The sequence below is a fragment of the Acinonyx jubatus genome, chromosome F2, assembly GCF_027475565.1.
Source record: "Acinonyx jubatus isolate Ajub_Pintada_27869175 chromosome F2, VMU_Ajub_asm_v1.0, whole genome shotgun sequence".
Classification (NCBI taxonomy): Eukaryota; Metazoa; Chordata; class Mammalia; order Carnivora; family Felidae; genus Acinonyx; species Acinonyx jubatus.
The window spans coordinates 28,655,061-28,668,848 of NC_069394.1; the positions used below are offsets into that span (position 1 = coordinate 28,655,061).

General features: G+C 36.4%; 1 protein-coding gene across 6 annotated transcripts in view; it reads right to left on the reverse strand.

The window, feature by feature from the left end:
- PKHD1L1 (PKHD1 like 1) overlaps positions 1-13,788 on the reverse strand; it is a 157,540-nt gene that overhangs the window by 37,191 nt on the left and 106,561 nt on the right. For all 6 annotated transcript variants that reach the window (XM_015070425.3, XM_053208108.1, XM_053208109.1 and 3 more), the window contains 3 exons: positions 12,558-12,676; positions 11,769-11,898; positions 3,906-4,079 (listed from right to left, as the gene is read on the reverse strand). In XM_015070425.3, the coding sequence (XP_014925911.3) occupies positions 3,906-4,079; positions 11,769-11,898; positions 12,558-12,676 (423 nt within the window). The remainder of the gene's footprint in view (positions 1-3,905; positions 4,080-11,768; positions 11,899-12,557; positions 12,677-13,788) is intronic.

The window sequence follows — 13,788 nt, forward strand, 5'->3', positions numbered from 1 at the left end:
AATATATGGTGGCTCTTTGGGGGCCACAAACCATTGCTCATCTAAGTTTTTTTGTCCTGTAAGAGCCATTTTTCATCCCCTTGGTAGTGATATTGTCCCTTTTGAGAACACATGACATAAAGCACAAGATATAATTTACCCAACAGTTCAATTTTGATGCTTTAAAGAGATTTTAAGGGCATTATCTTTACATAATCCCTTCCAGAATAAGCATTGTAAGTATCTGCTCATCAGTTTGTCATAAGTACCACTGAGGTGACAAGAGGCAATTTCATAGATTAGTAATAACAGCAATAGCATTCCATGAGAGATTACTCTGCCAAGTGCTGCACTAAGGGCTTGAAAGGCAATTTGTGGTTTAATTCAAATCCTATGAGTTAGGAAGTTTTATTATTCTTATATTCTATATAAGAAAATAGAGCCACAGAGAATCATGGCTCATAAGCAACAGTAGAGGATATTTCCTGTTTCAAAAACTGATATTTAATAAAATGCAGTGGAGAAGAGTTACTTTGTACTGCAATGGAGAAGCCTGTCTCAAAACCCATGAGCCAGCAATTGGATGTACGATGAAGAACATAATCATAAGCTAGAGACAGAGAAGAAATGGTTATTACAGATCATCTGGGCCTATAAAAGCCACAGATGTGTATAACATCACAAAACAATTTATAGGAGCAAGGAAAAGTCATGAGAATTGGATCCATCATGAATTTGAAGTGAGGCAGGTGTGGATTAGTATCCATGGTCAGAGCAATTTCATCCCTCTAATAATCTATTTATCTGTCTTTAAAAGGGGACAATATTTATGCATAGCACTATGGGGATTAAATGAGATAATATATGTTAAATGCTTAGCACAGTGCCTGGAATATTGTGCCATGATCATCATTACTGTTATCATCAGTTAAGCTCCTGTTGACAGATTATAGCCAACAGGTAGAAGCTATACTGGGATGACTTCTTGCTCAGTATAAAAGCTTTCTAAAATTAGAACTGTTGCAAAACATAATAGGCAGAATTATGAACAAGTGAAGACCTGCTAAACATTTCAAGTCAAGAATAAATGAGTGAATCCTGGAACCCAGATTGTGGGATCGAAATATCAGTTTCCAAATAAAAGAATCAGCATTACTTGGAGGAATGACTTAGTCTCAGGCTCGGAAGAACAAAACAAAAGACATGCGTTTGTCATATCAGAAACTGAAGAAGCTAACGAAACCTAAATCAAAAGGACTTAGGCATCAACATGAAAATGTTTTGAAGGTCAGTGATGGGGCATTTTCATTTGTCAATGGCAACTGGGCATTTGTAATATCAGTAAGATTAACAATCACAATCCATATATGGATTAGAAAACACCAAATATGTTTAAAGCCACAGAGCTCATAATGACACTAATAACAAACAAAAAATAAAGATGCTTTGTCACCTTTGGAAAATGGTTGGGCACCAACTTACTACTTCAGAACTAGGTAATAATAGGAAAGAATCAGGCATTTTTCCTACACTTCGTATATAAACTATTTCTCAGGGTAGTCAAATAGTTGTCTGGGGAAGCTTCTCTTTACAGAAATATTCTAGATTACAAATAAGAAGGGAGTGGTAGAATTAAAATATCACCACTTTAAACCTCAGTGATTTAACAGATCCAGGCAATGATCATTAATAGCTGCTAACTTCACAAAAGAAGCTTATCAGACACAAACGGAATAATCATACATTACATGTGTACTTAGTGGAAAAGTACACCGTCAACCATGAAGAATTCTTTCCTAAAAATTGGGTCTGAGTATGATCAATTTTTTAGCTCTAAACTACCTATGATAGAAAATACAAAGGATACAGGAACAAGTGAAGTTCTAGGGATGAATTACTAAATTCTAGACTGTTGGAAATACTACTGAACAAGTGATCTAGGTTCTTTTGTACATAAACTGCAAGAAGAGATACATGAATCAGATATTTAAAATTCACAGGGGCGCCTGGGTGGCTCAGTCGGTTAAGTGTCCGACTTCAGATCAGGTCATGATCTCACGGTCTGTGAGTTCGAGCCCCGCGTCGGGCTCTGTGCCGACAGCTCAGAGCCTGGAGCCTGTTTCAGATTCTGTGTCTCCCTCTCTCTCTGACCCTCCCCCGTTCATACTCTGTCTCTCTCTCTCTGTCTCAAAAATAAATAAATGTTTAAAAAAATTATAAAATTCACAACCAATTGCAGCATGGTCTTATTTAGATCCTGATTTGAACAAAGGGAATGCAAGAGGAAGGAAGGAAGGAAGGAAGGAAGGAAGGAAGGAAGGAAGGAAGGAAGGAAGGAAGGAAGGAAAGAGAAAGAATAAATTGGGGGAGTCTGAATAATCATTTGATATAAGGAATTACATTAACATTTTAGCATCTGATACTTACAAACATTTTTAAAGTCTTTTAAAGTTGCATGCTGAAATATTTCTAGATGAAATAATATGTGATTGCTTCATTTACATACCCAAGATATGGGAACAACCTAAGTGTCTACCAATGGATGAATGGATAAGGAAGATGGGGCATATATGAACAATGGAACATTATTAAGCCATTTAAGAAAAGAGGAACTCTTACCATTTGCTACCATTTGCCACAACACACAGACCTTGAGGGCATTATGCTAAGTGGGGTAAGTCAGAGAAAGACAAATACTGTATGAAACTCATATGTGGAATCTAAAAAAGCCATATTCATAAAAACAGAGTAGAATGGTGGTTACCAGGAGCTGGGGTGGTAGTGGTGGGGAATTAGGAAGATGTTGTTTAAGGGTATAAACTTGCAGTTGGCAGCTAAATAAATTCTGGAGATCTAATGTACAACGTAGTGATTACAGTCAACAACACTGTATTGTAACTTCAGAATTGCTAAGAGACTAGATCTTTATTGCTCTCGCCACACAAAAGACATATTATGCGCATGAAAGAGATGTTAGCTGACACTACAATGGTAATCGTATTGGGATATATAAATGTATCAACATAAATACAGTGTACACCTTAAACTTATACAATGTTATGTCAATTATATCAATAAAATAAATTGAATACAATAATAAAATAATTGAATAAATTGAATACAATAAAAAAATGTATGTGGTTGCTTCAAAATAACCCAGGGGCTTGAAGAGAGTGGGTGGTCGTATAGTTGAAACAAGAATGACCAAAGTTGACCATTGTGGTACCTACTGATGGGTACACTGGGGTTCATTATACATTTCTCTATGTTTGAAAATTTTGTATATATTTGAAATTTTCCTTCAAACGAAATTAACAGATCTATTGTGCTTGTTATCAAATGATTTCTGTTTGGGTGAGAAGCTGGGCTGTTCCCTAAGGTCATTATTAATAATTCTTATTGTCTATGAAGATAAAATAAGTGGAAAAATGTTAGGGATTTGGTTGCTGAGGGTAGCACCTGGGTTTACGTAATCCCTCTCAAGGCCTTATTCTTCCATGTGTTAAAAACAAGACAACGGGCCCAAAGTGGGAGTTGCTTATGCTCGGCCCCATGTCACCAAACTGAGACTGAACGTAATTACAGTTCCACTCCCAGAAATGGAATCTTAAACCAGTCAGTCAGGAATCACCGGATCAGCACTGGTTAGGTAATCTCCCTGATTAGCCCCTGCCGTCCCCTAGAGGCAAGCAACCTGCTCCCTTCTGCCTGTAAAAGCATTTCATCTTGCACAGCTCTTTGGAGCTCCTTTCTATCCGCTAGATCAGACACTGCCTGATTCACAACTCATTGATTAAAGCCAGTAAGATCTTTAAAATGTACTCACTTGAATTTTTCAAACAGTGTGATCCTAAAAAGAAGTGACAATTGTTTAAGAAATGACTAAACATAGAAGAGACCATGTTATATTTCAAATTTGTACCAACCTTTAAATGTCATCATATTTTCAGTGAATGAGCTGACCAGGACACGTGCACCAAAAGATTCCTTGAACCAACCTGGGTAATCTTCACCAAATATTTTGATATTCCTACTCAGTATCCCAACATCAGCTGCTAACGTGTAGCTCTGACCTGTTCCAGGAACATGGTATCTTTCAGCTACAACAGAAAGGACAGCTAGATTATTACCAATGCTGAGAAATACCTGTGTTTATCAGTTCCTTTGTAATTCACAGGCCACATAAATTTCTAATATGCCAAAAGTCAACACAAATGTGTGAATTAATTAGATTTGCATGCTTAAACATACATAGATGGCAGACTGAAATTATGATAGTTTTAATTTTTTTCTTTCCAAGTTTTTATTTAAATTCCAGTTAACAGGGGCGCCTGGGTGGCGCAGTCGGTTAAGCGTCCGACTTCAGCCAGGTCACGATCTCGCGGTCCAGGAGTTCGAGCCCCGCGTCAGGCTCTGGGCTGATGGCTCAGAGCCTGGAGCCTGTTTCTGATTCTGTGTCTCCCTCTCTCTCTGCCCCTCCCCCGTTCATGCTCTGTCTCTCTCTGTCCCAAAAATAAATAAACGTTGAAAAAAAAATTAAAAAAAAAAAATAAATTCCAGTTAACATATAGCATAATATTGGTTTCACGTGTGTAATTTGGTTATTCAACACTTACGTACAACACCCGGTGCTCATCCCAAGTGCCCTCCTTAATCTCTGTCACCTATTTAACTGATCCCCCCACACACCTGCCCTCTGGTAACCATCAGCTTGTCCTGTATATTTAAGAGTCTGTTTCTTGCTTTTCCTGTCTTTCTTCCCCGCCCCCCATATTCATTTGTTTTGTTTCTTAAATTCCACGTATGAGTAAAATCACATGGTATTTGTTTTTCTCACACTTACTTGTTTCACTTAGCATAATACCCCCTAGCACTATCCACGTTGTTGCAAATGGCAAGATTTCACTCTCCTTTATGGTTGAATAATACTTCACTGTGTATATATGTATGTATGTATATACATATATACCACATCTTCTTTATCCATTCATCAGTCAATGGATATATGGGCTCTTTCCATAATTTGACTATTGTAGATAATGTTGCTAGAAACATCAGGGTACATGTATCCCTTTGAATTAGTATTTTTGTATCCTTTGGGTCAATACCAGGTAGTGCAATTGCTAGATCATAGATGGTTCTATTTTTAACTTTCTGAGGAAACTCCATAGTGTTCTCCAGAGTCGTTGCACCAATTTGCATTCCTGGTGCAAGAGGATTCCCCTTTCCCCACATTTTCTTCAACACCTATTATTTCCTGTATTGTTAATTTTAGCCATTCTGACTTGTGTGAGGTGATATCACACCAGTTATAGTTTTGATTTGATGATGAGTGATGTTGAGCATCTTTTGATGTGTCTTTTAGCCATCTGGATGTCTTCTTTGGAAAAATGTCTTTTCATGTTTTCTGCCTATGCTTTAATTGGATTATTTGTTTTTTAGGTGTTGAGTTGTATAAATTCTTTATATATTTTGGATACTAACCCTTTATCAGATATGCCATTATTCCCCCATTGTGCAGGATGCCTTTTAGTTTTGTTGATTGTTTCCTTCACTGTGCAGAAGCTTTTTATTTTGATGAAGTCCCAATAGTTTATTTTTACTTTTGTTTTCCTTGCCTCAGGAGATATATCTAGTAAGAAGTTGCTACGGCCTATGTCAAAGCACTTACTGCCTGTGTTCTCCTCTAGGATTTTAATGGTTTACTGTCTCACATTCAGGTTTTTAATCCATTTTGAATTTGTTTTTGTATATGGTATAAGAAAGTGGTCCTCTTTCATTCTTTTGCATGTTGCTTCCAGTTTTCCTAACATAATTTGTTGAAGAGACTTTTTCCCATTGGATATTCTTTCCCACTTTGTTGAAGATTAGTTGACCACAGAGTTATGGGTTCATTTCTGGATTTTCTATTCTATTCCATTAATCTATGTGTCTGTATGTGTGCCAATACCATACTGTCTTAATAATTATAGCTTTGTAATATAGCTTGAAGTCCAGAATTATGATGCATCTGGCATTACTTTTCTTTTCCAAGACTGCTTTGTCTATTCAGGGTCTTTTGTGGTTCCATACAAATTTTAGGATTGTTTATTTTAGCTTTGTGAAAAATGCTGGTGGTATTTTGATAGGGATTGGATTAAAAGTATAGATTGCTTTGGGTAATATAGACATTTTAACAATATTTGCTATTCCATTGCACAAGCATGGAATGTTTTTCCATTTCTTTGTGTCTTCTTCAATTTCTTTCATCAGTGTTTTATACTTTTCAGAGTACAGATCTTTACCCCTTTGGTTATGTTTATCCTTAGGTATCTTATGGTTTTTGGTGCAATTGTAAATGGAACTGATTCCTTGATTTCTCTTTCTGCTGCTTCATTATTGGCGTATAGAAATGCAAAAGATATCTGTATGTTGACTTTTGCATCCATCTTCATCAGGGATATTAGCCTGTAGTTCTCTTTTTTAGTGGAGTCTTGGTCTGGTTTTGGGATCAGGGTAAAGCTGGCCTTGTAGAATGAGTTTGTAAGTTTTCCTTCTATTTCTGTTTCCTTGGAATAGTTTGAGAAGAATAGTTATTAACTCGCTAAATGTTTGGCAGAGTTAAACTATAAAGCCATCTGGCTCAGGACTTTTATTTATTGGGAGATTTTTCACTACTGATTCAACTACTTTGCTAGTTATCAGTTTGTTCAAGTTTTCTATTTCTTCCTGTTTCAGTTTTGGTAGTACATATGTTTCTAATAATTTATCCATTTCTTCTAGGTTGTCCAATTTGTTGGCATATAATTTTTCATAATATTCTCTTATAGTTGTTTGTATTTCTGTAGTACTGGTTGTTAATTTATCCTCTCATTTGTGATTTTATATATTTGGGCCCTTTCCTCTTTTCCTTTTGATATGTCTGGTTAGGGGTTATCAATTTTATTCAATTTTTTCAAAGAACCAGCTCTTGGCTTCATTGATCTGGTTTATTTTTTTAGTTTCTATATCATTTATATCTGCTTTAATCTCAATTATTTTCCTTCTTCTGTTGGATTTTGGCTTCAATTGTTGTTCTTTTACTAGCTCCTTTTAGTATGAGGTTAGGTTATTTATTGGAGATTTTTCTTGCTTCTTAAAGTAGGCCTGTATTGCTATATACTTCCAACTAATGACTGCTTTTGTTGCATCCCAAGGGTTTTGGACCATCGTGTTTTCATTTTCATTTGTTTCCATGTATTTTTAATATCTTTTTTAATTTCTGTATTGATCCATTCATTTTTTACCAGGATGTTCTTTAACCTCCATATATTTTTGGTCTTTCCAAAGTTTTTCTTGTGGTTGACTTCAAGTTTCATAGCATTGTGATCTGAAAATATACATGGCGTGATTTCAATCTTTTTGTACTTATTGAGGCCTGATTGGTGACCCAGTATATGGTCTATTCTGGAGTCCCATATGCACCTGCAAAGAATGTGCATTCTGCTATTTTAGGATGAAATGTTCTGAATATATCTGTTAAGTCCATCTGGTCCAGTGTGTCATTCAAAGCTATTGTTTCCTTGTTGACTTTCTGCTTAGATGATCTGTTCATTGTTGTAAGTGGGGTGTTAAAGCCCCTACTATTACTGTATTATTATCAATTAGTTCTTTATGTTTGTTCTTGTTTTATATATTTGGGTTCTTTCATGTTGGGGGCACAGATATTTACAATTCTTAGATCTGGTTGGAGTGTTCCCTTTATTATGATATAGTGCCCTTCTTCATCTCTTGTTACAGTCTTTGTTTTTAAATCTAGTTTGTCTGATATAAGTATTGCTACTCTGCCTTTCTTTTGACATCCATTTGTGTGATAAATGTTTCTCCATCCCCTCACTTTCAATCTGCAAGTGTCTTTAGTTCTAAAATGAGACTCTTGTATGCAGCATATAAATGGGTCTTGTTTTTTTTTTAATTCATTCTGATACCCTATGTCTTTTGATTTGACTGTTTAATCCATTTACCTTCAGAGTAATTATTGATAGGTATGTGTTCAGTGTCATTTTATTACTTGTTTTGTTTTGTTTTGTTTCTGGAGATTTCTCTGTTCCTTTCTTGTCTTTGTCACTTTTGGTCTTTCCTTTCCACATAGAGTCCCTTTTACTATTTCTTGGAGGGCTAGTTTAATGGTCATAAAGTTCTTTAGATTTTGTTTGTCTGGGAAACTCTTTGTGTCTTTTTCTATTCTGAATGAAAGCCTTGCTGTCATAGAGTATTCTTGGCTGCAGATTTTTCCCATTCAGCATGTTGAATATATTATGCCACTCCCTTTTGGCCTGCCAGGTTTCTGTTGAGAGATCTGCAGCTAGCCTTATGAACCCTCCCTTGTAAGTTAGGGACCACTTTTGTCTTACTGCTCTTAGAATTTTTTCCTTTATCACTATATTTTGCAAATATAATTACAATATGTCTTGGCGTTGGCCTGCTTTGTTGATTTTGATGGGAATTCTCTGTGCCTCCTGGATCTGGATATCTGTTTTCTTCTCCAGATTAGGGAAATTTTCTATTATTTCCCCAAATAAATTTTCTTCCTCCTTTTCTCTCTCTTCTTTATCTGGGACTCCTATAATATAAATGTTATTACATTTGATGGGAGTCACTGAGTTCCCTAAATCTATTCTTGTGATCCATAGTTCTTTCTCTCTTTTGTTCAGCTTTATTATTTTCCATTATTCTAGCTTCTATATCACTTATTCATTCCTCTTCTCCTTCTATTCTTGTGTTCATTGCTTCCAGTCAGTTGCAAATTTCAGTTATCGCATGTTTCATTTCAATTTTTTTTAACTATTTTATATCTGTGGTAAGGCCCTTCCTGACATCTTCCATTCTTTTCCTAATCCCAGTGAGTATCCTTATGATTGTTGTTTTAAATTCTCCATCAGATATGTTATTTATATCAGTTTCATTTAGATCTCTGGATGTGACCTTATCTTTTTCTTTCATGTGGGATGAATTCCTCCATCTTGGCATTTTGTCTAAATTTCTGTCTTCTTCTTTGTGTTAGAAAAGTCTGTTATGTGTCCTGCTCCTTAGATGGTTTTATGAGGAAAAGATCATGTCTCTAGTGTCTGCTGGATGTATGCTGCTATAGTGTTTTGGCTGCTATCCTTCAGGCTAGTTGTCTGCAGAGGCTCTCCTTGCCTGCAGTGGGCAGTGTTTGGTCCTTGGCCATAGTGTGCTGGGTTTTAAGTAGGTTTGCTCTGGTCTGCCTGTTAAATGAGACCTGATGCTACTTCCACTAGAACTGAAGCCCTGCAGAAGTCTCTGGTCAGGAGACATGGTATGGGCAGGAATTTCCGCTGGTCTTTTAAGGAAGGGGCCCAGGATGCTGGGATTGGGGCACACTTGATTGAGAAGGGCCATACTGGCAGAGCACAGCAGTGTGGGAGCTGGTGTAAGTAGACTAGGCAACTAGTGTTGGTGCTGTGCTGTTTACTGAAGGTGGTTCTGTGTTTATGCTGAGGGACAGGGGTGGGAAATGGTGCTAGGCAGTTCCTTTGTCCCCAGAGAGGAGTCTCCAGGCACAATCCCTCTCAGGGAAGCACTCCCAAAACAGCAAATAATCTCCCTGCTGTATGTCCCAGACATTTTTCAGATTGTTGTTTCCACACTGTCTGTCCCCGACCCCCACCCCCCGGTTGTCTGCCTGCCTTCACTTCAGAAGCTGGGTAGTGCCCTCAGGGCTCTATCTCAGGCAAGCCTGCTGACTTTTAAAACTCCAGGCTTTAGGAACATGGTGTGATGGGGACCTGCACTGGTCTTGTGAGGGAGAGGCCCACTGCCCTGTGACTGAGGCTGGCTTGACCAAGAAGGACAGTCCTGCCAGAGCACAGGGGTGTGGGACTCGGAAGAGGCAGGCCAGGCAGCCAGTGTCAGAGACCAGCTGCATGTGGCTCTGCAGCTATGCTGAGGGGCAGGGAAGGGAAACGAGGCCCCTGGATGGCCGAGACAGAAACGCATCTCCATGAATTCTACCTTTCACAGAAATGCTCCAAGAAGAGGGAACAGTCTCTCCCTGGGTTTTAGGCATTCCTCAGATTCTGCCAGCTGCCTCCCAGGTTGTTTGCCTGCCTTCTTTCCAGGAGCAGGGTAGAACCTTCAGGGCTCTATACAAGCCATGCCCACATACGTTTAAAACTCTAGTCTTCCAGACCTGCTGGTTGCAAAAACTCACGAAAATCAGCCCCTCTGTTTTCCTAGGCAATAACTTTGAGAAAGTGTTTTCCTCGTGCTTACCCCTGTGTGCTATGCTCTCTCTTGCCTTTCTCCATGACCAGGGCTCCCTCCTCTCCACAGCACCTCCACAGTGATTCGTTTCTCTTCTAACCCATGTCTCTGCACCTCCTACCTTCTTTCTCCATGTGGCCTCTCTGTCTAGTTGTAGAGTTTGTTCTGTCAGTCTTCAGGTTGATTTCTTGGGTATTCAGAATGATTTGACAGTTATCTAGTTGTGTTCAAGGGACACGATGAGTCTATAGCATCTTCCTATTATGTTGCCATCTTAGATTCCCCCATAATACTTTTTAATTTATAAAATGAAATAAATAAAAAGCATTTCTTCTGTTTACACCAAAAGTATGATTATAATCAGCAATTATGAAGTTATTGTTTACTTGGTAGTTTGCATATAAATTAAATCACTGTTATAAGGCCAAGTTGAGAAAATGAAGTAGAGAAGTAAAATAATTTGTCCAAGGTCATATGGATAATCAGAAGCACACAGATATTATCTTTTATGATGCCTAAACTTTGGTTTGTTCCAATTTTCCTATGGCATATTTTATACCGATCACATTTTTTTTACAAATGTGTAGTAGCATATCAAGCGCAGTCTATACACTTATATCTTAATGATTTGTAAAACATAATCTAAATTACATTCTACATTTCTAGAACTCTTACTCAAAATTTTAAGGCAAGCAGATGTATTTCAACAGAAATAAATGTTTGGTAGTTTAAATGAAAGAATCTATAATGTCAAACTTATAAAAACCACTTGTTTTACAATTACAGTGTTGGTCAACAAGCTTTTTCCTTTTGATTTAAAAAAATGTGTGACATAGAATGATAGATACATATGCTTCTATCAAAATACTGCTATAAAAAGTTCTTTGAAGTTTCTTTTCCATGAACGTCAAACATCTGCCTATCAATCATGCCACATTATAGCTGAAGTTCTCATGAGCACCAGAAGCATCTGTATGGCTTTTCTAACATAACACCCCTGTCTGCTACCACTTTCTTAGATTCAGATGAAAGTAGAATGTCAAATGGGGAAAGAGTGGGTGCTGGGATAGCCCTGATCCTATAAGTTGAAAGATCATCTTCAGATGATTCTGATGAATTCCTTCTATCCTTGAGAATTATGGTTCTACCACTTTGTTGTAGCTTTTCTAAATGCAGTTATAGCTGAGAAATGTGTTAACAAAACAAATTGGGACAAAGATGCTCTTGGCTCAAGGGTTCTCAAAATTCACATGGATGAGAATCACCTAGAAGCTTGCTTAAAACAGAAAGTGCTAACTTTACCCCATGGGATGTTACATGTTAGTCTTTGCTGAATATTTGCTGAATGAATGAATGCATACAGCAGGGACTATTGGAAGCCAATACAGTAGTGCCCCTTGGGTACTAGTACCAATCAGAGTGAAATGTTCCTCAAAAATGTTAGATTTTTAAATCAAATAGTTGTAATTACAAAGGAGATCACTAAAAATGTGAACATTTCAAGGCATGTTAATTACATATCTATTTAAAGAACAGCTACTTACCAAGGTGAGTGTAGGAAAGGGTATCATTGAGAATCAGAATTTTCTGGTCATGCAGGACTTTAATGATACTTCTAGTTTCTGTCTGGTGGAAATCATAGCTTGTAGTTGTTATCACAATCTCTTCTCCCTCCTTAGAAAAATTCAAGTGCCAAATTCAAGAACAATTTTCAAAATAGGTTTCTATTTCTTAATAATAACTTTTAAAATTCTAATTTAATTTATATCTGATTAGCAATATGGTATTATCGGAAAGAACAAACATACATTGAGGTCTCTAAAAATAAATATGCTTGTGTTTGATATTAAGAATTCTAAATTATGATTTATCTCAACATCTCCTCAAATTTAATTCAGTCACTAAATAAAATCACAGGCAATATACTTTTAAGAAATTAAATAGATCAAAGCAAATATATTCATATTTATATTAAAAACTGGTCAGTACAATATTCTTAAATTTTGCCAGTTTTTTAATATAATTAACTATTACTTGATATTCCTGAAATATGGGAAAGACACACATAAAAAATTTTTTTCCATTCAGAAACTTTCATATTTTCCTTTCATAACTAAAGATAGTGTTCTTTATATATTCTGAAGGACCTTTAAAATCCCAATTGTTAAATGCCTACTATCAGGTCAGCTTCTGAGTGCAAGTTACTGCAAAATATATATTTCTTATCTGATCAATCCTATGGAAAAAAAAAATGTGCATGAGAATAAAAAAGAAACCTTTGTAAATTGACCCACTGTGTGTATTCAGTTCCCACCACATAATATTTCCTGTACCTGCCAATCCACAGCATCCATTAGAGATAGGACTTTGGAACCAGCCTCTGCAGTTTCTGAGAGCTTAGTTTTATATATTGAACGTGGAAATCCATGAAGATCCAGCTCACCAAACACCCCTGAAATAGAAAAGCTTCTATTTATTCACCACATAGTACTGAGTTAGGTGCTAATATAAAATGAAACCATTCATTTTAATAAATGATTGGATATTTTAGAATGAATGGAATGAAGTTGGATATCTGCTCAGGGTTATACAAGATGGCTTTGGCTCTTTGAGCCACTTCTAGGAATCTGGTCCATAGAAATTAAAGCCAGTGCACAAGGATACGTGAATGGGAATGCCCACCATAATACTAGAAAATATTGGAAAAATGGAATAAATCTAAATGTACATCAATAAGAGAATGATGGAATAAATTATAATATACTAATACATTAGGGTAATATGCTATAAAAAGAAAGAGTGTTATCTGTAAATATTGACGTAGAAAGATATCCATAACATGTTAACTGAGAAAGAAAACTGCATAGGAATATATTTAGTTTGACCATGTTTTTGTAAAAGGCACAATACTATAACCACAAATCAATATATGCAATATGAATGTACACATATATAAAGAACATGAGAAGACATGTAAAAACTACTAATACAGATACTAGTTTCCTCATGATGGGGTAGAATTGGAAAGATGTATACTTTTTCTTAATATTTTTTATTGATATCGTTTATGTTGTTTGAAATGTTACTTTTGAAACAAAAAAATAAACACATAAAAGCAAGTTCTTTTTAAGATGGAATTTGTCTGCCTTGGAACACTTACCAGTGGAGAGCTGACTCCTTCAGTCAAAGCCATTTTTTATGCCCCTATTTACTGATTGTCACTGTTTAGAAATTGTATGGCAAAGCGACTGCAGCACATGCTTGTATGTATCTTTCCAACAGATATGCAGCAGTGTTAATAAACTTGGTTATTAATCATGACCAAATAAACCCTCTCAGTTCCTTTACTTTCCAGGCTCAGATAGGAATACATACAGCCATACACATCCAACAGGAAAGTATAAAGTTCAGCAACAGTTGTGACTAGATAACTGATGGCAGTCAACTGATTCACAGATTATTAACACTATAAGTAGAATAATGTGTAGAAAAGTTACCTTTTAAGGGAAAAGCACTAAGATATGAGAAAGTATGATTATTTATAAAAAGAGACAGTTATAAAGA